At 42.0% G+C, this 24778-nt stretch overlaps 1 protein-coding gene across 1 annotated transcript in view; it reads right to left on the reverse strand.

Annotated features, from left to right (window-relative positions):
• Phf12 (PHD finger protein 12) overlaps positions 1 to 24778 on the reverse strand; it is a 47511-nt gene that overhangs the window by 9828 nt on the left and 12905 nt on the right. The window contains exons 3-6 of the mRNA XM_051179912.1: positions 11483 to 11555; positions 8341 to 8734; positions 5429 to 5549; positions 2710 to 2842 (exon numbers count right to left, since the gene is read on the reverse strand). Of these exons, the coding sequence (XP_051035869.1) occupies positions 2710 to 2842; positions 5429 to 5549; positions 8341 to 8734; positions 11483 to 11555 (721 nt within the window). The remainder of the gene's footprint in view (positions 1 to 2709; positions 2843 to 5428; positions 5550 to 8340; positions 8735 to 11482; positions 11556 to 24778) is intronic.

Here is a 24778-nt window from a genome sequence, read left to right on the forward strand (position 1 = left end):
CAGCAGGGAGACCCCTGCTCGTTTGAAAGGCTTTTGGGACTGAGGAAACTGTAGCCTGGAAGCGCCTCTAATTCAGGCATTCAGCCATTAGGGTCCTTCCCAGCAGCATGGATTTTAAAGGAGATAGAGGCCTTGGCCCTCAAGAGCAGAAAGGAACCAGACTCCCAACCCAGTAAGGAGCTCTCTCACAGAAAACTGTCCTACATAGAAGAGTTGCTGGATCAAAATCCCACACCTATTCGGCCCTATTCCTGTCCCAGGGAACCAGAAAGCATTATTGAACTCATCTCAGTTCGGTTATTAATTACATCTTCCCCTGTGGAAGGAGAAACCTCTGGCCTGCTCTTAAAGTTCAAAGGAGGACAAAGAAGGAACTTGTACAATTGCTGACAGAAGGAATAGAGAACCTGTGCTATTTCTAACCTCTCCTATTATATCTGACCCCTGTACCTGAGCTCAAAAGATAGGATCTGGATGATAAGAGACAGCTCAGGGGTAAAGAGGACTCTCTACTCCTCTAGAGAGAGAGAGAATAGACACTGGGTAGCTTACAACACGTATGGGCATCTGATAACCCCCTCTTCTGTCCTCTGAGGTCATCCTCATATTCATGACATTCACTCACACAAACATACATGCACATAAATAAAAATAAATCTTAACAATTAAAAAAAATTGATTACTTTATGCTGGGTGTGGTGGCACACACCTTTACTCAACATTTGGGAGGCAGCTAAGAAAGCTATGTGAGTTCAAGACCAGCCTGATCCACAAATCCAGGCCAGCCAGGGCAGAGAAGAGAGGAAGAGAGAGGAAGAGAGAGGAAGAGAGGGAGAGATGGAGAGAGAGAGAAATAATTCTCAAAATTAAAGATTTTTTTTTTAACTTTATGTATACGAATCTTTTGTTTGCATGTATGTATGGTGTCTCCAGAGGTCAGAATAGGTTGTTGGATGCTCTGGAACTGGACTTATAGATAGCTGGGTTGTGAACCACCATATACGTGTGGGAATGGAACATGGGTCCTCAGCAGAATGAGTGCTTTAATAAAAATGAATCTTGAGAGACAGACCCAGCAAAACTGGTTTCTGCAACTTCCTACTTAGCAAACTAAGTGGCTAAAAAAAATTAACCAGATAATTTTTTCACCTGCTGGAGAGCTGCTGCTTAGGATTCATATTTGGGTGAACTGTTTATGGTTCTTCTATTTGTTTCAGCAGGAAGGAAATAGGACACAGCCCAGAGAAAAACTTCCTCTTAGGTCAAACTCTCTGAATAGGATGAATCCAAGATAGGAAGTGATTCTTCTGCATGTACAAATTTTTCTTTTCTTTCTTTCTGTGTGAGCCCAAAGCTTCTAAGTACTAGGCAAACACTCTGCGCCTCTACCCTTTAGCCCTCTGTGTGCAGCTCCGTTAAGAGAGGGCTCCAGTCATGCCCAGCACACTGACATAGTGAAGGCTAACAGTCACTTCATGATCATTACCACTAGGTATGATTCTTGTTCTTTCTCCTGCCTCTTTCTTCCTTCTACCCTTTGTCTTGGGGATAAAACCCAGGGTCCTAAGTGCTCTACCATGGAGCTATACCTTTATTTCCTCATGGTATGTCTTCAGTAGCAGTGGTTTGTTTTGGAAAGGCAATTTTTGTGAGGAGTATCGTTTAATGATGCCACCCCCCCCCCATTCACCCTTATAGGTGACTGCAGGACTGACCCTCCTGGAGAGGTAGACAACAGGTCTGTAGGAAGCTGTGGGGAAAAATGTCCAAAAAGAGTCAGCCAGATGGCTTAGTGCATAAAGGTCCTTGACAAACAAGCCAGATGACTTGAGTATGATTTCCAGAAACCAACTGGAAAAAAGGGCTAGTAATATGGCTGAGTGGGTAATGGGTACTTTACTCACATAGGGCAGGAGAGAACTGACTTACAACATCCTTTGACCCTCACATACACATGTATGCTCTGGTGAGCACACATGTGCACACAAAGTAATAATAAAGCTGGGTGTGGTGACTCAGACATATAATTCTAGCACTTGGAAGATAAAAATGGAAGGCTCAGGGGAGGCCCTAGACCAGTTTGGCTACATAGTGAGTTTGAGGCCCTTCAATAAACAAACAAACAAACAAACAAACAAACGGGGTGGAGATGGCTCAGTGGTATGCTCTTGCAGAAGATCCAGGTTCAACTCCCAGCATGTATAACAACCACTTCTAAATACAGCTCTAGGAGTTCCAACATCCTCTTCCAGTTGTCATAGGCACCAGGGATGCACATGGTACACTTACATACATGCAGGCAAAAGATACTCACTGAAAACCTAGGATGTGCCAATACAAAGTGGTTGGTTACAAAGAACTAATGTAAGAGAAGGTCAACAAAGTCTTGGTGCCTGGGCCACATGTATTCCAGATAGCCAGTCATTTAATTTCCTAAGGTTGGCTCTAATAAACTCATCCTTAGGGCTATATAACAGCAACTACTTAATTCATTGTGGGATAAAAATGACAAGTAGGTAAGTCATGTCTATCACACAGCCTGAATGAGGTCCATGGGAAGGGGAGGTCCACGAAAGCAGAAACGAGGGTGGTCTGTGAAGCCAGCACCTGCAGTGAATTCTGGCACAAAGCTGACTCCAGTGTGCTTTCTAAGGGCCAGTGCTTGCCCCAGCTGGGCTAGTACACCTGACTGGATGCTGCTGTGCTTACCACCACATGCTCGATGTGATTCGGACACATCCATCTGCCCAGGGGCATGGCAGTGAGCGGGGGCTCGAGGCAGTCCATGTGAAACAGAAGCGGGCAATAGTCACACTGGATGAGAGGGGCCACTCGGCAACTCCTGCAAAGGAATGAGATGTGACGGGTGATTTCTGTAGCATGATGGGAAAATTCAAGGCTTAACTATTCTGAAGAGCCTGTCCTCAGTCCTCACTGCTCCTTCCATGCCTCCTTCCTACCAGGGTTCTGTCACATACCCAATCAGTAAGGAAGAGGGGAACCGGGTTCTTCATTTTATTTTCCAGTAAGAATGCATCTTATGAATGTAGATGTTATTTGGAGTATGGCTAAAGTGGCTATCAGAGTAAGAATGACCAATGCTTAGTACCCAGCTCTGCTCTCTGATCTTCCTATTAAAAAAAAAAAAAAAAAAAAAAAAAAAAGCTCCCCCCCCAAAAAATGGCCCAATGGTAAAGGCACCTGCCACCAAGCCTGACTATCTGAGTTCAATTCATGGGACCCACCATTAAGTGGGGGAGAATCAACCCTTTCAAGTTGTCCTCTGATCTGCACATGTGTGATGGCATATATGTGTCCCCTCCCTCCAAACAAATGTAATAAAAATAATGCATTAGCAGTCTTTCTGGAGTTGTAACTACACAACTTTTCTGTATGAAGACTGATAACCAGTACTGATAAATGGAGGCAGAGACCAGAAAATGATTTTGTATGCATTTGTGTAAGCATGCTTCAAAGAGAGTCTGTAAGTAATAGACGCTCCAAAGACGTACTAGAGCCACAGCTTTTCTTGGCATAGAGTTCTATAGTTGTTTTTTGAGACAGAGTAATAGTCCTAGCTGTCCTAAAACTCACTCTGTAGACCAGGCTGACCTCAAACTCACAGTGATCTGCCTGCCTCTGCTTCCCAAGTGCTGGGATTAAAAAGGCAAGCACCACCACATACACCAAGTTCTGTAGTTCTAATTGACTATCATCTAATTTTTCATAGCTTTTGTTGCGAACACTTTTTTCTTTTCTTTTTTGGTTTTTCGAGACAGGGTATCTCTGTATTGTTTTGGAGTCTATCCTGTAAACCAGGCTGGCCTTGAACTCAGAGAGATCTGCCTGCCTGTGTGCCCGGCCCCCCAGTGCTGGGATTAAAGGCATGCACCACCAATGCCCAGCTCCACTGTTTTCTTTTTGAGGATGTGGCTGTGGCTACAGTATTATGTAGGCTGAACTCTCTATGCAGCTAAGAATGATCCTGAATTCCTATTTCTCCTGTATTTAACTCCTGGGTACTGAGATAAGTTAGCACTACCATCCTGAGTTTATGTAATAACAGGTATCAAACCATGTCAGGCAAACACTCTACCAATTATGCTATATCCTCAGCCTCCAAGCATCCTTTGTGACAGCAATTTCCCCTGCTATCCTGCTCCAATGATAATATAGTTTTTCTAACATACTCAAGCCAACATATCCAGCTTCAGGCATTGAAACATCTGGTTCTTATAACTAAGGAGAACCTATCTGATAGAAACCAGTGTCTTAGGCCAGCTGTGTAACTTAAGTAGCCAAGTGCCTTTTTAAGTTGTGTAGTTCAAAGCACACCAACTGCCATCCATGGCTATCCATACCACTTTGAAATTTATCTTTATTGACAGGCAGTGGTGGCACACACCTTTAATCCTAGCACTTGGGAGGCAGAAGCAGGCTCCAAAGATACACATAGCAACCCTGTCTTGAAAAACAAAACAAACAAAATTTATCTTTAATAATTTGCCATCTAGTCTAAACACCTTGTTTAAGAAAAGAAAAAAAAAAAAAAAAAAAAAGCAGCAACAAGCATTCTGTGTGTGTCGAGAGGGAAAGAAGGCCTGTGTGCCAGTGTTCATTTGGGAATTGAGTCTCTCATTCCACCATGTAGGTTCTCAGGATTGATCTCAGGTGCTAGGCTTGCCATCATGTACCTTAACCTATGAAGCCATCTCACCGGCCTCTCATTCTAACTATTCTTACTACAATCATTACCAACTTAACAGTACTTGTGTATTGTGATCTGTGATTTTCCTTTTTTGAGACAGGGTTTCATTATATAGCTCTGGCCAGCCTTGAACTCATAGTAATTTGCCTGCACTTGCCTCACGTGCTTCCTTTTATTGTCTATCTAGTCTTTAACAGTTTCATAATACATTTTAGTCATGTTCACCTTCAACTTCCCAAAACTCTCTGAGTTTCATCTCTTTTATGGCTGTTACCCAGAGCTTAAAGTTATTTGTTCTTAACACTTATATGGGGTGTGTGTGCATGTGTGTGTGCTTGTGCGTGCATGCACATGTGCCACAACTCCGATGCCAAGGTTAGAAGATAACTTGCAAGTAAATGACCTCCCTTCCCATCAACCAATAAGCCCTCAAAGAAGAGTGGGGCCTTGTGAGGTTAGGTTAGCTTTGAACTCCCCAAACTGCCTCCATTTCCTACACGCTGGGATTATAGGCATGTATCATACACCTGGCTCTGTACCTTAATTCTCCAGGTAATCTGTTACTGACATATTCAAGTAAGTGGCCAGTCAATTAGTTCTGTGTGCTTAAACCATCAGAATATGGGCTGTCCACATTTAACACATAGGACGTACAAGGGTAAGAGGAAAAAAATAACTCTATTTGCTGAATATAGATATAGAAAAAAAAAAAAAAAATACCTGTTACACGTGAAGCAGACTTTGACCGGCAAGGGAACAAGACCATTATGATCTAACTCATGCTGTGTTCTTTTAACGTTCTTCCCTGTGGTTTCCTCCTTTCTTCTCCGTTTGCTAGAACCTAGAAAAGAAGCTGGTGATGCTGAACTGTCCCTGGCTTCACATTCCTTGTTGGAATATGAATACATTAAGTGAAAGGAGCAGATCTAAGCAAAAGCATGTGCCGTGGCTGGGACAGATTTCTTTCTGAGGACCCTAGAGCTGGTTTCAAGTGACAAAAAAGAGTAAGAAAGAAAGGGGGGGGAAAGCAGACAGACACAAGGTGACCAGGAACAGAAAGAAGTCTCCTGCTTTGTGGCAGAAACACACTCATTTTATCAATACGAGATAATGAGAAACACATGATAGTAGCAACCTAAATATGTCTAGAATGCTGGGATTAAAGGTGTGCACTAATATGCATGGCTATATGTACCCTTAAAAAAATAGGTTAGGTGGAGTGCACACGTGCCATATACATGTGTAAAGGTCAGAGGATAACCTTTCCCTACTTCCACTTTTATGTGGGTTCCAGGGATCAAACTCAGGTTATCAGGCTTGCATGGCAAGTGCCTTTACCACCTGAGCTACCTAATAGTAGCATATTTCCACATTCATTCATTCATTCATTCATATTCCCCCTCCTCTCACATACATGGTTTCTCTATATAGTCCCAGCTGGCCTTGGTCTCATAGCTCAGAGATCCATCTTCCCCTGTCTCCCCATGGCAGAATTAAAAACAAGCCGGTTTTTTGTCTGTTTGTTTTGGTTTTGAGACAGGGTTTCTCAGTGTTAACAGACCTGGCTGTCCTGGTATTCACTTTGTAGACATGGTGACCTTGAACTCATAGCGATCTGTCTGCCTCTGCCTCCCAAGTGCTGGGATTAGTGTGCACTGCCACCGCTTGGCAGTGTACTTTTAAAGTTTTCCAAATTGCGCGCCCGCGCACATATGAAGGCATACTGTTGATGTCATGTTTTGATTGTGCTCTACTTTATATACTGAGGCAGGCTCTTCTCTGGAGCTTACCATTTTAGTTTGACTGGATAGCAAACTTATTCTGTCTCTGCCTCCCACAATCTGGGATTACAGGAAGGCTGTCATGCCCACCTGGCTGCTGACATGGGTTCTGAAGATATTAACTCCAGTCCTCACATTGCATGTCAAGTGTTTTAATCACTGAGTCATCTTCCCAGTCTGCTTTTGTTTTTTGAGACAGGGTCTCACTTTGTAGCCCAGGCTGGTACAAAGTTACTACATAGCTCAAGCTGGCTTTGAACTCTTGAAATTCTGCTTCTGCATCTCACAGAGGCAGGAATTACAAGCATTTAAGACCGTGCCTAGCCAATCTCACTTTTTCAGGGGTGGGGTGGGGCACGGATCTAGAAGCATCATAGTATCAAATAGAAACCATGACTTGATTATCTTTGTAAAAGGGACAATAACAGCCATCAAACCTACCATTGCAAACTGTGACCTAGCAATCCTAATATTAGGAATTTACCCTGCAGATATTCACATCTTTTATGTGCATAAGGATGTATTTACAAAGTTATTTGCTGAAGCACTACATGTGTAACAAAATATTAGGAGGGGCTAGAGAGATAGCTCAGTGGTTAAGGGGCCTGGCTGCTCTTTCGGAACCAAGTTAAATTCCCAATACCAACATGGTGGTTCACAACCATCTGTAACTCCAGTCCTAGGGGATCTGATACCCTCTTCTGGCTTCTGTGGGCACCAGTACATACATGGTGCACAAGACATACTTGCAGGCAAAATAGCCATATACATAAAAATAAATGAATTAGAAAATATATTAGGAACAATTTAAATGGCAATGAATAGAAAACTTTAAATTAATTATAGTACATTAGGAAAACCTAATGAAATGCTACAGTAATGTTAAAACCGCTGGACTGCATTGTAAGAAAACAAAAAACAAATTGCAACAGTCTGCATAGTATGTTATTTAGGAAGAAAATACAAGCATACATACGTACATACTTACTTACACACACACACACAGACACACACACCCTCTCTCTCCAGAATGATACACAAGAAACAACCAATGAGCAGTTATCTGCAAAGGGTAGGAGATGCTGGGGATCAAATCCAATCCTTTTTTGCACAGTAGCTCTATCACCCAACTATTTTCCTAAACTTTATTTCTTCATTTGTTTAAGAATATAAAAAATTTAGTTATGTGCATCTATGTATCTGCATGTCAGTTTGTGCTTATGTGTGCTGGTACCATCAGAGGCCAGAAGTATCAGGTTCCAGAGGCTATAGTTGGAGACAATTGTTGAGTTGCCTGATATGGGTGCTGGGAATGGATCTCAAGTCCACTGGGGATGAGCAAGTACTCTTAACTGATGAGCCATCTCTCTAGTCCCTCTTCTAATATTTTTAAAAAATTTATTCCTTTATGCATATGAATGTTTCCCACATGTACATATGTGCACCATGCACATCCCTGGTACCTTCCTTGAAATTATATTGGTGCTAGGAACCAAACCTCAGTCCTCTGTAGAAGCAGCCAGCGCACTAAAGCACTCAGCCACCTTCTTGAGCCCTCTTTTTATGTTTTGAGACAGTCCCAATATGCAGCTCAGGCTAGCCTCAAATTCATGATCCTCTTGCCTTATCCTCCCAAGCTTTGAGATTACTGATGTGTATCACCATACTTGACTTATTATGTTAAAAAGAAGAAGAATGCAGGGAAATAATAGGAAAGAAGACAGAAGACTCAGAAAATGGAAGTACTGTAACAATTAAACCTTTGATGTTGTCTCAGGGAGAAACCTTGCAGGCAGCACTTCTCTTTGGGAAGCCAGGGTAAGAGAGGGATATGATGATGATGTTGCTAACCTGGTAGTGCAGTGGTACAAGTCAGTTCATTGGGCAACTGAAATTGGGTAGGGTTCCGCTCCATGGCGGCAGCAATCAGCAGCTCAAAAGGCCGCCGCAGCTGGGGCTGCACATAGTCCGGCTCGATTGCTACTGGCTCCTCGTCCACGTCAATGATGTCCTCATCGACGTCGTTATGCTCAGAGGTGGGGGTCTCTGTGCTGGCGTTGGATGTGGGGGTGCCAGGCCGGCTGGCTCTCCTTTCCAGGATCCGGGCATGGGCAATGGCCTTGAGTTCAGTTTTGCTAGCTGATCTGTCCAGCAAGTCAGTGTCACTGCTGGGGGATGTAGTCCGCTTACTGGATTTGTCCACCAGTCCATTGACGTGGCCCAGCTCCTTTTTCTGCTCTCGTTTCTGCACAAATGAATAGGTGGGCCCATCAGGAAAAGAACAAAATAGAGATGGGTATACAATGTCCTGCTAGACCACATATGAAAATTACAAAGTCCCTTACATGTAAATCACAGAACTATCCACCTTGGGACCTGGGATAGCAGCCTATTAAAATTTAAATATGTATTTTACATTTTATTTCGTGTGTATTAGTATTTTTGCCTGCATGTATACCTTTGTATCATGAATGTGCCTGATACACATAAATGCCAGAAGAAGGCCTCAGATCATCCAAAACTGTAGTTGAGAGCTGCCATGTAAGTTTTGGAAATTGAACCCAGGTCCTCTGGAAGAACAGCCAGTACTCTTAATTGCTGAGCTGTCATAATTGCAATTCATTTATGATACTTAACACCTCTATACCTATAAAGCACAGGGAAAGCAGCTAACAGACTAAACACCGTGAGGACAAATTTAGTGAGAGTAGGTAAGAACACCATAATGCAAACAAAGGCCATTGACACTTATTTGTCTGTGACAAATGCATCCTGAGCTACTGAAAGGTTTTGAAAATAGCTCAAAACATAGAAAGTCTCCAAAGGTAAAACAGGCAGGGAGAGCTCATTTATGAAGGGCCATGGCACGAATGCCACGTGCAGAGAAACAAGAAGCAAGCAGGTGCCTGAAAGCTGTGGCTTTCCGACTTAACTAGAAACTCTAAAAGTGACACTTCTAGAAGGCATGGGATGGGAAAAGAATACAGTGAACTTAGTGGGACTGGACAGCTGACAATACATTCCTAAGACTCAAAAACCCAAGAAATGTCACACTAATCTCCATTTAGTTGGACCCTAGGCAATTCAGAAAATTTATCCATCTGCAAAGTGAAAATACTAAATCTTTTTTCCTCTTAGGATATGGTGGCAATAAAAGGACTGCATATATGAAAGGCATGGATGGCTCTGAACTGGGAATAGACCTAGCTTCCACTAGGAGTCATAATGGGACTGACCATCAGGAGTTCATGAGCCCCAAAGGATGTGCATTTCAATCTATTTCACTGTAAATACTGGAGGTCAAAAGTGAGTGGTGGTAATAGTGGACAAGGCAGATTTGGAACCATTAGATAGAGAGGTCTATGTGAAGATGAGTCAGAGCAGTATCTCAGGAGGAACGCCCTACGCAAGAAAAAAAGGCATGCTATTCCTAACAAACAGCACTGTTTCCAGAGAACTCCAGAGGTAATAGCTTTAGAATGAGGTAAAATTTGTCTCCGAACTTGGCTCTTTCCTTTGAGTCCTTGGGAAAATAATCTATATTTTGTAGCCTCAGTTTCTTCCTTTCCAAAATTAAGATCTACTACCAACATTCTTAGATAGTTACATAGATTAAGTGGAATAACTATAAAACATCTGGCATACAATAGGCACCAACAACTTTTCACCTCTTTTCCTTGGCTGATCCCAAACCTTTTAAGCCTAGCTCTTTGCATAGTTTCTGAACAGAGAGGCCATGCTCTATGGGATGCACAGAAAAGGGCTTTGTAGCCTGATAAATAACCTGGTTTTAGACCTCAGCTCCAACACTACATAAAGCTCTGGTTAGTGCTGACTGGGCTCTGGCTTGCTTTCTAATGGGAACCATTGTGCACATTCTTGTTCACATTCTTCTTAAATGTTGAAAACAGTTACCACAATCTCTGAACTAACTCATTCTGTATCTGCAACTGAGGAAGTCACTGACCATAACATCATTTTGTGATCATGAAAACAGCAGGGAAGTCACAAGAAAAGAAATTCTCTGGTTGGGGTTGGAGAGATGGCGAAGTGGTTAAGAGCACTGACTGCTCTACCAGAGGACCAGGGTTCAATTCCAAACACCCACATGGCAGCTCACAACTTTCTGTAGCTCCCGTTCCAGAGGACCTAACACTGATGGCAAAACACCAATGCACATAAAATAAAAATAATTAAAAAAAAAAAAAGAAAGAAAGAAAGAAAGGGAAAAAAGTCTCTGGTTATATAATTGGTGTGGGGAGAATGTAGGGTAGCCTACAGACAAGCCCTAATCTATAGCCCTTAATGTAAAGGTGGGATCTAATATAACCTGGCGGATACACAGCACTTCCTTTTTTTTTTTTTTTTTTTTTGGCTAAAGGAAAGTTTAGCTTTTGCAATCCATAACAAATTTCAAAGTAGCCAGGTGGCTGGCAACACACTTGATCTCAGCACTTGGGAGACAGAGGCAGGCAGATCTCTAAGAGTTTGAAGCCAGCCTGGTCTACAGAGCACATTACAGGACAGGTTCCAATGCTCACAATTCACTTAGCACTGAACTAACAGAATGGAGGGAAGGAGAACAAAGAGAAATCAGACAATCAGGGCAGAGGGGTTCAAAATCCACTCTTCTAATAAAACCAACCAAGCCTATGGAGACCTCAAGGAACTGAGAAGCAGCCTTCTTTTTTTGGAGTCACAGATAAGGATGCCACATTCAGGCTATTTCCTAAGAGGTCAATAAAATCAGACTAAGCCTGCCACTAGTGACTAAACATGGCTCACTGAATTAACACACCCCTTCTGCCGTCTTTCACAGTCCATATCTGGAATTTTAGGTCTTACAGTCAACAGGGACAGAGTATGGTGATTCCAGTGTTAGAAGGGACAAGAAAGGATGAACACACCCTTAGGATCAAGCCCCTTAACTCTAAAGTATCACTGCTCTAGATCTGGCATTCTAAGTGAAGCCTTCAGAAAGCAGCATTATTACCTTTCGGCGAACAGTGCACCGGTGACACATCCACTCCCCAGGAGGCAACATCTCTTCACTCAGTGGAGGGTTACTGTGGGGAGAAGACAAGGGCAAGACTAAGTAACTGACCCTTGGATGCAGCTGAAAATAGATCTGGCACAAGCTGCATGTCCCTAAACTACTACTGTGGCCAGTTCTGGAGGACTGCTAGAATTCTCATGTCCTTCAAAACACTTATTTAACAATCATTATCATCACCTCAAGGGTGAAATTCCTTTCACATCTGAGAAAGAGAAGCCGAATCTACAGCTATTGATCCTAGGCTAACAGGAAAAGGAATAACGTGTAGTTGAAAGCCTGAAGAGTCATTCCCAAATTCTGTACTATGCCTCATCAAGAGACCTTCCACAGTTTTACAAGTCTGGGTCTAAACCCAACCTCTTCTTTGTGGTTCAGAACCTTGCCACACAATCCATTCCAAACTGACAGGCCTCCTAGTGAACACATGCCATTTCTTCTTTTGCAATACTCTTCTGCCAGGAAAGCTATACCTCCCCAACTATTCATTCTTAAAACTTGTTCTAGGCAGCCCATGGTAAGCTCCATAGCTTTGCTTTGTTCCCCACCCACAAGTAGTCCTTTGCCCTCCTCCTGAATTAGGCTTGACAAACAGAATGCAACAACGTGACAAGCTGTAACTTCCAAACCTGAGCCTTAAGCAATCTATAGATTACAACCTTTTATGTTTGGAATGTTCTATCTCAGAGCTCTGCTGTCATGCTAAGAAAGCCACGTGGAGGAGGTTTGAGGTACTCCAATCAACACGTTAGTTGAATCCCAACAGGCCATACCAACTACTGCTATAAATCATCTTGGACATAACTGATTAGATAAGCCTCCAAATAACTGTGGTCCTGAACAACTACATATGCATCATAAAACTACCCAACTGATCCCAGTTCAAGGCTCAGAATTTTAAGATAACTAGTTTGTTTGGGGGTCTCTGAGTTTTGGTAGTTTGTTATACACTGATAGGTTACCAGATGATGGCTTCTCTATCAGCATTTTCTAGACTATTCATGAATGTTATTCTCCCTGCTAATAGTTAAGTTCCTTTTCTCAGTGTCTCTGGGTATGTGCATGGAGTGCCAGTGACTTCAGTCTCTAGAAGAGGGTGCTAAATGGTCAGGAGGTGGTGGCACACCTTTAATCCCAGCACTCAGGAAGCAGAGACAAGTGGCTCTCTGAATTCGAGGCCAGCCTGATCTATAGAGGGAGTTCTAGGACAGGTTCCAAAGCTACACAGAACCCTGTCTTGAAAAACAAACAAACAAAAAAACAAACAAAAAAGAAAAAAGAAAAGAAAAAGAAGGAGGAGGGTGCTGAATCCTCTGGAGCTGGAGTTACAAGCAGTTATGAGCCCCCTGGTATGAATTCTGGGAGCCAAAGTCAGGTCCTCTGAAAGAACAGTATGTACTCTCAACTTCGGAGCCATCTTTCTAGCCCACCTCCTTGCATTTTTTTAATAAATGAAGACTGAATTAAAACCAGAGCTAGATCAGGCATATCATATACCCAGAATGCAGGAGGCTATGGTAGGAAGGCTTTGAATATGATGCCAGCTACACAGTAAGTTACAGACTAGACTAGGCTCATGTAACCTACTTTAAAACAAAGCAAAACACAGACCAAACAAAACTCAAAATACAAGCTGTGTAGGGCTGAACCACACAGACCCTGTAGAGCACTGATTTCCATTAAAGTTACATTAAGAGTTTATCAAATTCCCAGAAGAGTCACGTTTATATTGGTCATACAACAGGTATCTTGTTCTAGAAGTATGATTCCCATCTAAACAGCAGCAGTAGCACCTAGAAATGCATTAGGAATGAAACTTCTGGCCCGGGAACATAACTCAGTTGGCAGAGTACTTGTCTAGTATACATAAACAGTTGTGGGGTGCACACCTACAATCTCAGGAATCCTGAGGTAGAAGCAGGGGGGATCATGTGTTCAAAGGTCATCCTTGGAACAAGTTTAACCCTGGTGTTGTTTTTGTTTTGTTCTAGAAAGAAAGAGAAGAAAACTCTAGGACTTAGTAATTTGTGTCACAGTCATGCCCTTAAGGTGATCATGTGGAACAGTCTGAAAATCATGCTGTACAGAACAAGGCTGCATCCATACTCATGCTCTAAAACTTCCTGCCTTTGGTTCTTAGGAGTCACCTAGTTGGAATGCTAGAAAAATATGAGAAATATGGAAGGGGGAGGGGGAGGAACATTTTCATCTATACTAGGCCTGGCTTTAATTTCCTAGCGCTTAGTGCTCTGCTCCTCCTCACAGAGCACCTGTCCTGGTAAGCTTTCTGTGCTCCTGCTGTGCCATGTTTCCCTGGAGCTCTGGGTCTGCATGTCAGACACACACCACTGCTCTATAGCTCACTGCTTCCCTCCTTCCTGTTTGCTTAGTGGAATCTCTAGGAATTCCACCAAGCAGAAACCAGTGACAGAGTGGCCTGTTGAGACAGATCTCCAAGCCCTAAAGGATCACAAGTGAACATTACTTGTAAATTCTTCCCCAATTCTTTCTACTATATTTCTAAACAAACCACAAAATAATGAAATAAATGAATGCTTCAACAGCTGTCATAGAAAAATTTACCCTGAAGTCCTTTACTCCTAAGTCTGTTTTCATCTGTCTGCTGGCATTGTACTAAGATACCCTATATCAAATATGAAAGCAGAGAAGGACAAGGAAAGCTGGTATGGGCTTAGATTTGTTGCCAAGATGTCAATGTTTATTGGGCAAACTTTGTGATTCAGTTGATTCTCAATGTTGTTGGCAGAACTATCTACAACAATTCTGGAGCAGGCAGTTTCAAAAAGCTCCCCCCACCTATTCTAATCCTATCACTCTTCAGATTAAAAAGCCCTTCAAAGACAGGCCTGATGGCTCACACCTATAATCCCAGTATTAAGGAGGCTGGGGGCAGGAGGACCACTGTGATTTTGAGGTCAGCCTGAACTACACAGTGAGAGGCTCTGTCTCAACTTCCATCCCCTCCAGTCTACCCCAATAAACCCAGCCAATGAGATGACTTAGCCAGTAAAGGCACTTGATGCCTCTGAGCCTGACTATTTTAACTTAATCATCCCTTAAAACCCACATGTTGGAAGGAGAGAGCAAACTCCTGCAAATTATTCTTTGGTGTATAGAAGGACACATGGACACACACGCACACAGACAGACACATACTCTCACAGCCCACAGATTACAATACATAAAAGGTACCTTCAATGGTACCCTTCCTCATCCTTCAGAACAGTGGTTCTCAACCTGTAGGTTATTACCTCTTTGATAGTAACATATCAGATATTTATGATTCCTAAAAGTAGCAAAATTACAGTTATGAAGTAGCAATGAAAATAACTTCATAGTTGGGGTCACCACAACATTAAAGGGTCACAGCATTAGGAAGGTTGAGAACCACTGCATCAAAATATAAATTTTTTTCGTGGTGCATACCTTTAATCCCAACACTAAGGATGCAGAGGCAGGCGGATCTCTGTGAGGTCAAAGCCAGCCTGGTCTACAGAGCAGTTACAGGACAGACAAGGCTACACAAAGAAACCCTGTTTTGAAAAACCAAAAATAATAAATAAATAAAAATGTCAAGCTCTTCACTACTGTGGAGGAGTACTGGCAAGTACTTCACTACTGCTGGCTTATTACACAGCCTATCTCTACTCATTTAGTGTCATAAGCCACAACCACTCAGGTCTTCTCCCAGTCCTTCAGCCAGAGTTCCTTATCTTTTGAGGAATTCTATGAAGTGAGGTATTATTTCTAAAAAGTTTTCTCTGAGAATTCTGATTCCTCACAGCACTGTGTCTAAAAAGGTGCAAGGGCACATACTGACAGAATACACTTACAGGAAGTGAGCCCAACCACTCCGAAGACAGGAAACACCATCAATTTGGCAGGCACTTGTTTTTGTGGTCAAATCACATATGAAATTGCTCATGCTTTCTAAGCCACAAAACAATGAGGAGATATGGGTGTCAAAGTTCACTCGCAAACCATCTCACCCCTACTTTTCTCCTCATTTCTGCCATGATGAATAGCAAACCCAGGGTCCCCTGCATGCTAGATGAGTAGCTCCTTGTTGGTTTTCAAAAGATCACTTAAGAACAACATACACTCATATAATAAGTAAAATGGTGGGGCGTTGGTGGTGCATACCTTTAAGTCCCAGCACTTAGGAGGCAGAAGCAGGCATATCTCTGTGAGTTCAAGACCACCCTGGTCTACAAGAGTTAGTTCTAGGACAGTCTCCAAAGCAATACAGAGAAACCCTGTCTCAAAAAAACCAAAAATAAATGAATACATAAAATGGAGTTTGAAAAAGAATGGTGATTCCACTAATTTAGTGTGCAAGTCTGTAAACTGTAAATATGGATGCAAGGTTCTTCCCTACCCCACTTCTGCATACTAATTAAGACAGGGTACTGGAGGCCATCCTTCACAGAAGGAAATCACTGAAAGTTCGTTCTGATAATGCTTGAGTTTATTCTATCAGTTTCAGCTGTGCAGCAATGAAAACATTATAACAAGCTAGTGCTGCCTAAAGACATCAATATGACTCCTAATCACCACAGCCTAGAAATGGCCGAGAAATGTTCATGTTATGTCTTGTGTTTTAGAAGATCCCTCCCTCCTTGCCTCCTCCCCAGGGTCTCACTTTGTAGCACTGGACAGCCCCAAACTCAGACATCCATCTGAGTAAAGGTGTAAGCTACCACATCTGGTTTCATATGGTCTCATTTGATCTTCATTATAACACTGGAATAATTTTTATTCTCAATGCACACATGAGGACTTGACATATCTAAAACTATGAAGCCAGTCTGTAGCAGAATTAGAACCTGAAGTTTCTTGGCTCTTAAGTTTTGAAATGGAGCTGCTCTTTAAGAGTCTCATGACGTTTTACTACATGAGCTTCTGATCTTCTCATCTTCACTTCCCAAGAGCTAAGAGTACAGGAATAAACACAAACACATCTTGCTTAAAACCAAGTGTTTTCTTTTTTCTTTTCTTTTTTTATTTTTGAGACAAGGTTTCTCTGTGTAGCTTTGTAGACCAGGCTGGCCTCGAACTAACAGAAATCTGCCTGCCTCTGCCTACCAAGTGCTAGGATTAAAGGCATGTGCCACCACAGCCCTGCCCCAAAAGTATTCTTGTTTTTTTGTTTTTGTTTTTGTTTTGTTTTTTTTTTTTTTTTTTTTTTTTTTTGAGACAGAGTTTCTCTGTGCAACAGCCCTAGCTTTCCTGGAACTCGCTCTATAGACCAGGCTGGCCTTGAACTCACAGAGATCCACCAGCCTCTGCCTACCAAGTGCTGGGACTAAAGGTGTGCACCACCACCAACCAGCTGTTATTTGTTTTTTAAACAGAGAACAGAGCTACCTCAAATGTTTATTCATAAAAGCAACCAGACTTCTATGGAACAGGGTCATACTTGTCCATGTATCTTCACACTGGAAGACAGACCCTTTCTACAGGGCATTTATAGCGGGTAAATGCGGGCCTGAACTGGAACTAGCTAGTGTTGGCCTTTGTTTGGGCTTTTAGCCTTTAGTTAGCATAGCCTGTGATTCTTGGCTAAGCAGCCACAAACCCTCATTTCAAGTTGGGGTGGCCAATGAAAGCAAGTCAGCAGAGCTTGAGGTTGGGGTCCTTTGGCATCTTGGGCTTAATCTCAGGCTTCACAAGGGTCTTGATGGTCTTAGCATGTGTAGTCATTGCCTTTGCATTGTTTGACCCATCTTCTTCAGGCCCTACTTGTGTATCTTGGCAAGCCGTGTTCCTCAGGAACTTGGGGTCAATTTCTTTAGAGATTCTTATCTTTGTGATAGGGGTTTCTTGTAGCTCTTTTGGGACAGGTTACATATGGTGTGATTCTTGGACTTGGCCATGTCTGCACAGTAACCTGAGCTCCCAAATGAAACTCCTGGGACCAGAAGGACCAAGTGGTTTTTTAAAGAACCTTCAGCACTCCTCCTATTTCTGAGGACACAGTGGAATGCCTAGCAGAGGACCTTAAGCTCCAAGCCAAGTGCTTTCCTCACCACCAATTCCCACTGTTTACTCACCAGCACAGTAAAGTACCACACAACTGACCATCTACCTATCTACCCAAACAGATACAGGGGGAAGATCAGATAAGTTTATTTGCCCACTCAGACATTTACTGGATACTTATACCAGGCAATGTGCTAAGTGTTGGGATTTCAGACAGGGTCTTCCCCCCCCCCCCCAGAGATTATAGGCAGAGGAAAAAGGGTCCCCAGTAATAGTACCATATCTACTAAAGAACGAATCAGTTCTTACATGTAGACACATAAAGTCATCTGATACTTCAGTGGATAGCAAACTCTCTTTATCATTCATAGCTATTCAGTAAATGGTAATCCAGCCAGTAGTAATGATCTCAGAAAGAAAAGGCTCTGGTAGCAGGGACATATTTCCTAGATGGATGCATGGATACCAAAAGTACTGTAGCATCTTAACTCTTAGAGACCCCCCCCCCATCCATGTTCTAAGGAAGGTTGAAGTACTATGACAGTTGTCCTCTGTACCTGGGCTATCTTTCTTGGAAAACCAGTGACTCTTTAGCCAAAATAGAGCCAGAACTCTACTTCATTTTCTGGCTTTAAAATAACATTGGGAGTTTGGGAGACAGCTCAGTTGGTAAAGCACTTAACAAGCTTGAGGACTTGAGTTAATCTAACATTCAGGTAAAGACCAAACTGGCTGTGATGGTGCATACGTGGGACCTCAGCACTGGGAAGGCAGACAGGTGGATTCCCTGCCAACCAGCTTAGTTGGATGAATAACAACCAGTGACTGCTAACCTCTGCAAGTGTGTGCACATATTAAAGGTCTGAGTACTCATAGGTTGCATATGCAACTAAAGATAGGTTTTTTGATCTTGGTATAGCTTTCTGTTAGGCCAGACAAGCCCCATAGTGTTATTACTTATATATCAACCAATTAGAAAGTTAATTATGGATATTAATTTTTCAAAACTAAAACCTTTTTTTTTTTGAGACAGGATCTCCCTATGTAGCACTGGATCACCTGGAACTCACACAGATCTACCTACCTCTGCCTACTAAAAGGCATGTGCCATAACACCTGGCCAAAACCAATACTTCTTTTAAAGCCAACCTCTGCTGTGCAACACCAACATAGCTAGATTTCCATGAACCAGTTCAAATGACCCAAATGACTTTACTACTCATGAGAATGCCTAGACTGGTCAATGTCTGGACATACAGAAAAAACTACAGACATTCCTCACTGGGACACTGCAATGGCTACACTGACAGACTTCTCTAAGATTCAAAGTCCAAAGCAGATGATCCCAACTTACAGTCCAGTTTTAATGTAGAATGGCTTTCCTTCTCTAATGAGGCTGCAGCTCACCACCACAAATAGAAGACGCTAATAGTTGTCATGGTTCCTGACTCTAATTAAGAGCATCTATTTCAAGTCCTATCCCAGTGTCATTGATCTGAGTCTAACTGCACACATTTCTCTGTCCTATTAAAACACGTGAACCTGTTCAACATTAACGTTCACTTCAGTCACCACCAGTGGGACCTGTTGCTCCACAGCATTCTGTTAATTATCCATCCAGCACAAGCAGTTTCCCAATATGGAACAAGAAGTGAGGGGGAGGGGAGCACAGGAACATAGGAAGGAGACAGTGAAGCAGATAAAAAGAGGAAAGAAAGTGAGATCACTGATCTAAGCAACAATGGCATAAAACTGGAGTCAATGACAGCCTGAGAAACAATGAAAAATCTCACTTAACCAAAGTATTAGTATAGACAAAAGGGATGGAAATATTCAAGGAAAAAAATGAAACTCCATTTCTCTGTGGACTGAATGTTTGATTTAATACAAATAATTAATAGATTTAACACAAATACCTAATGGAGGCCCTGTACAATCACAGGCAGACTAAAACCTCTCTTCTCCCCTGAGCTTGCTAAAGAGTCAGTCACATATGAACAGGTAGGGTCCCTTCTGCGAAAAACCATCAATTTCCAGAATTTGAGCTTTCTAAGTCATTCATAGCTGTTTCAGTTGAAATAAAGTGGCAGACTCAGAGAAGATTTGAAAACACCGGGTGGATGCCCTGCCTTGTTTTGGTGTGAGAGGTGGTATTCACCAAGCAAGTAACACTAGGCAGTTTTGGTTTTTAATTTCATAGTTCATGACTCTCATCTATCCATCTGATATCTACTACTACAAGATTAAAATCCCCTAATTATATTTAGGAACATAAAAACCAATAGTAAAGATAATAAATATAGGCTTAGAATTATTCTCAGATTGACACTGCTGGCCTAGGCTGGCCCAGAAATTGGTACAAACACACACATACGCACAAAAATGGCACTAGTCAAAAGGGGGCAAGATGACCGCTAACAAAACTACAATCACATTTCAGCCTCACAGCAGCTATCCTGATCTATAAGAGGATTCTGGGTCCTTCTGAAAATAAGCCTTTTGGGACTGGAAAGATGGCTCAGGAGTTAAGAGTACTTACTGCTCTGTAGAAGTCCTAGGTTTGGATTCCAACCTCTACATGGTGGCTTACAACTGTCTATAACTCTAATTCCAGGGGAATCTGACACCTCTACAAGCACCAGACAAACATGTGGCACACACACATACACACAGGCAAAACACTCATACCCATAAAATAAAAAGAAACCTATAACCTATTTTCTAATCAAAAAAAAAAAAAAAAAAGGAGAGCTGGGCGTTGGTGGCAAACACCTTTATTCCCAGCACTCGAAAGCCAGAGGCAGATGGATATCCGTGAGTTCCAGGCCAGCCTGGTCTACAGAGCGAGTTCTAGGACAGGTTCCAAAATAATACAGAGAAATCCAATCTCTGGGAAAAAAAAAAAAGTGAAAGAAAAATATGCCTTTTCAGAAAATATGCTTAAACCAGGTATGACCTGGGAAAGCTAAGGGGCAATAGGTAAAGTTTAACTTTAAAAAAAAAAAAAAAAAAAAAATATATATATATATATATATATATATATATATATATATATATATGGGCTAGAGAAATGGCTCAGTGGTTAAGAGCATTGACTGCTCTTCCAGGACCCAGGATCAATTCCCAGCATCCACATGGCAGCTTACAACTGTCTCCAAGATATGACACCTTCACACAGACATAAATGCAGGCAAAACACCAATGCACATAAGAATATATAATTTTTTAAAAATTAAATACATACACACATATACATATGTAAAAAATATATATCTGAGCCTGTGAGATGGCTCAGAATAAAAGCACTTGTAATGCAATAGTGGCAATCTAAGTTCCATTCTCAGAACCCTTGATGGAAGGAGAGAAACCAGCTCTTTAAAGATGTTGTCTAGTCTCCATGTATGCAACATGGCATGTGCTCATACATACCACACACAACTACTGAAGTTTTCTCTTTTTGAGACAGGGTTTCACTATGCAGCCCAGGCTGGCCTCCAACTCACAGATATATACCTCTGCATCCTGAGTGCTAGGATTAAGAGTTATATGCCACTATACCCAGCTAAACCATCCCCCCCACCACCACACCAGACAGGGTTTCTTTGTATAGCCCTGGCTGTCCTGGAACTTACTATGCAGACCAGGCTGCCTCTGCCTCCCAATCCAGCTAAACTTTTTAAAAAATTAAAAAGATTCTTCAGGTTAGAGATATAGCTTAGTTGGTAAAGTGCTTGCCCAGCAGGCACAAGGCTGTGGGTTCAATCACCAGCATTGCATAGACCAGACTCAGTAATTCATGCCTGTTATCCTAGCTCTTGGGAGGTAAAGGCAGATAGATGAGGGTTTCGAGACTACCCTTGGCCATTACTGTAAGGAGTAAGGTTTTTCCTCCCGCCGCCAGTCTTGTCCCACCGCCGCACCAGCCCCAATTAATACACTGAGACTCTGTATTTGATATAATGCTGTTGGCCAGGTACTAGTTTCTTATCAGCTAGCTCTGTCTTAATTATGAACCCATTTTCTATGTGGTCTTAATGGAGAGCGGGGGGCCGACGGTTTTGTTCTCTCCCTTTTCTCAATGCTGACTCCTCCTTCCTCTTTCCTTCTTGTCTCCTAGTCCCTCCTATCTTTCTTTCCTATTGGCCAACAATGCTTTATTCATTAGCCAATATGAGAAACATATTTACAGAATGACATCTCCCATCACATTACAATGAGTTCTAGGCCCTGCTGGCTTACATGAGACCCTGTCTTGTGTAAGACAAGAAAATTCTTTTGAAACATGGTGTGATTAATGTAGCCTAAGGCTGTTCATTCTCATATTCATGCTCCTATCGCTTTTGGGTGATACTGGAAACTAAAACTAGTGTGCCTTGGGAATGCTAGGCAAGTGCTCTACTACTGAGGCATGTGTTCAGCCTTGAGGTTGGTCTTGAACTCATAATATTCCTTCTTCGTGTGTATACTAATTTTAAAATATTAAATAAAAATTTTCTATCAACAGATCCAAATGTAACACTGCATACTTTAAGGGAATGAAATTTAAGTGTCAGCAAAAGCAGCAAACTTCTTCTGGACACCTGCGTGGACACTGGCTGTTATCTTCAAATATGCCTACTTCTCAAAGCAAAGAAAACCACCACATTGAGGATACTGAGGAAAAAGTGTCATGGGTGTCTCAGTGATTTGTTTTTTTGTTTCTTGAGACAGGGATTCTGTGTTTAACAGTCACCAACAATACCACCACCCACCTGCCTGAGTGATTCTTTACTAGCCTAGCCACCCATTCAAATACAGCTAATGCCACAAAGTACATAAAAGTATAAGACTGTGGGTTTTTCATGCAAAGCCTCAATGACAGTGTTAACAAGGAAACCAATGAAGTGCCAGGCAACTACAAATGCCCTATTGAGAAACTTAGCTAGCTGCGTCACTTCCACAGGCACACAATACTTTCAAGCTAGCTGACTGTGCCCCAAGTTTTATTGCCTTCTATGTAGAACTGGCTTGTGGCATCCTCCTAGCAAAGGGCACCTGGAGAATAATAGCACTGTAAGTTTGTGCAGGAAGGGAGGAGGCAGGGAGACTCCTAGAGTTCTGCCAGTGTTTGCCTCTGCTACGATGGGCCCAATGCCATATACCTGGCTGTTCTCGAAATTCTTACATCTTTGTAATAGATGGGTTGGCTTTACTTTTTCACCTTCTGGTAGACACTACTGCCTATCCAACTTTGGAAAAGGGTCAGCATTCTGGCCTCAACAGTAATTTTCTTTCTTCTTTTATTTTTTCAAAACAGAATTTTTTTTGTATAAATAACTGTGGCTGCCCTGGAACTTGCTGTGAAGACCAGGCTGGCCTCAAACACACAGAGATCTGCCTGCCTCTGCCTCCTGAGTGCTGGGATTAAAGGTGTGCACTACCACCACCAGACAACAGTAATTTTCTAATATTCTTGGAGAATATTTTAATGCCAGGAAGAACAACTGTATATTTCATAAGAGTCTCAGATGTATGAAAAACTAAAACCAAGTACTATACTGCTTTGCTTGTTTGAAACAGGCCTAGGTTAGCCTTAAACTTGTGATGGTCAGATTCTTAAGTGCTGGGATTTCAGATGTGAGTTATCACACCTAGACTGTCACCAAATTTTAGAGGACGACCAAGGAAAAGTCACCCAAACCACAATCATAATACAGAAAAAAACTCAGCAACCTGAGCCGGTTATTAATACTGGATATAAAATTCTATAAAAGACCTAGAAAACAAAAAGTACTAACAGTATCTTTTTGTTTTCATATAGCCCAGACTGGCCCCAATCCTCCTGCTCTGGCTTGTGTGCACGCACAAGCTGGAAAAAAACAAAAAACAAAACAATTTAGGAAGCAAGTTTTTACTTAATATTACAGAGACTTCTGCCTCATTTGCCACCCTCTGACAGAGAAAACTATTATTTGGGTTCTACAGCATTGGGCTTGTCCTCCAGCCCCCAATTCTACTCATAAACCTCAGAGTTCCCCAATCCTTTAGGACACACTGTCAGGCTGTGCTCTTGTGGTTTGATGTCACTTAAGTGCTGATTCAGGCTTCCAAACCCTTCCCATCACACCTCAGTGACCTATTTAGAAGCTGAATACACTTCTCAGAGACAGAGAACCATGATTTTTCCCTTTGGCCCACTTTTGGGATATCTGTGCATGTACAAATTTAAGAAATGAGTTATTTACCTTAACCTCATACACTCTGCTAACATACAGCTTATTTCAATACCAAAGAACCACACTCTACACAGCTGTCTGATATTAACAGGGTTAACCAGGTCTGTTTATTCACTAGGTAAAGGGCTGTGCCAGGCAAAACCAGGACCACAGATGAAGGACTAAGTAATCACAAATGACAGAGCAAGGTGAATATCAAACAGCTCAAGGCAGTGATAGAATTCTAAAAGAAATCAAAGGAAATATATGCAACCAACCTATTCCAGATACACCCAATGAGGTTAATTGAGTACAATTTTTATAAACCAGTAACTGATTATTTTCTATTGAAAAAGTTCACCATCAAGTTTTATGTTAATGTTTCTGAAAAGGGAAACAGCAGAATACTAGCTGATGGTTCAGTGAATGAATTAAAAAGTTCCTGGCTTACAGTGGGTTGGGCAGTGGTGGTACATTGATTGCCTTTAATCCCAGCACTCAGGAGGCAAAGGCAGGTGAATCTCTGTAAATTCATGGCCAGCTTGATCTACAGAGCTAGTTCCAGTGCTACACAGAGAAACCCTGTCTCAAAACAAAACAAAACAAGCCCATGGTAGGGAGAGAAAAGCACAAGCAGGTAGGCCCCTGCTATCTGATTTCATAATGCAGAGAGGGCCTCATCCCAGCTCACCCAGAGTTCTCTGTATTCTACTAGCGTCTGTGCTTTGCACAAAGAACACAGGAGGGGAAAACAAAAAGTAAACAAACAAACAAACGACAAAAAAAAAGCAAAACAAAAAAAAAAAAAACAAAAACAAAACAAAAAAAAACCACCTTTTTATGGCTCAGAACTGAGTGAAAACCTCTAACTCAGGCATGCAGGTGTTGCTATAAGCTGGGTTCCACCTGAAACTCAAGCTTGTTAGTAATTTTGAGAGGTTCACACCTGGCCTAGAGTTGGAAGTGAGCATGGTCTTCAGGTTGTGGTTAAAAATTAAACCCATGGAAAGTCCTCTTTTATTCATTCATGCAGCCTCAA

Source organism: Phodopus roborovskii, unplaced genomic scaffold (genome assembly GCF_943737965.1).
Source record: "Phodopus roborovskii unplaced genomic scaffold, PHOROB, whole genome shotgun sequence".
NCBI classification, from domain to species: domain Eukaryota; kingdom Metazoa; phylum Chordata; class Mammalia; order Rodentia; family Cricetidae; genus Phodopus; species Phodopus roborovskii.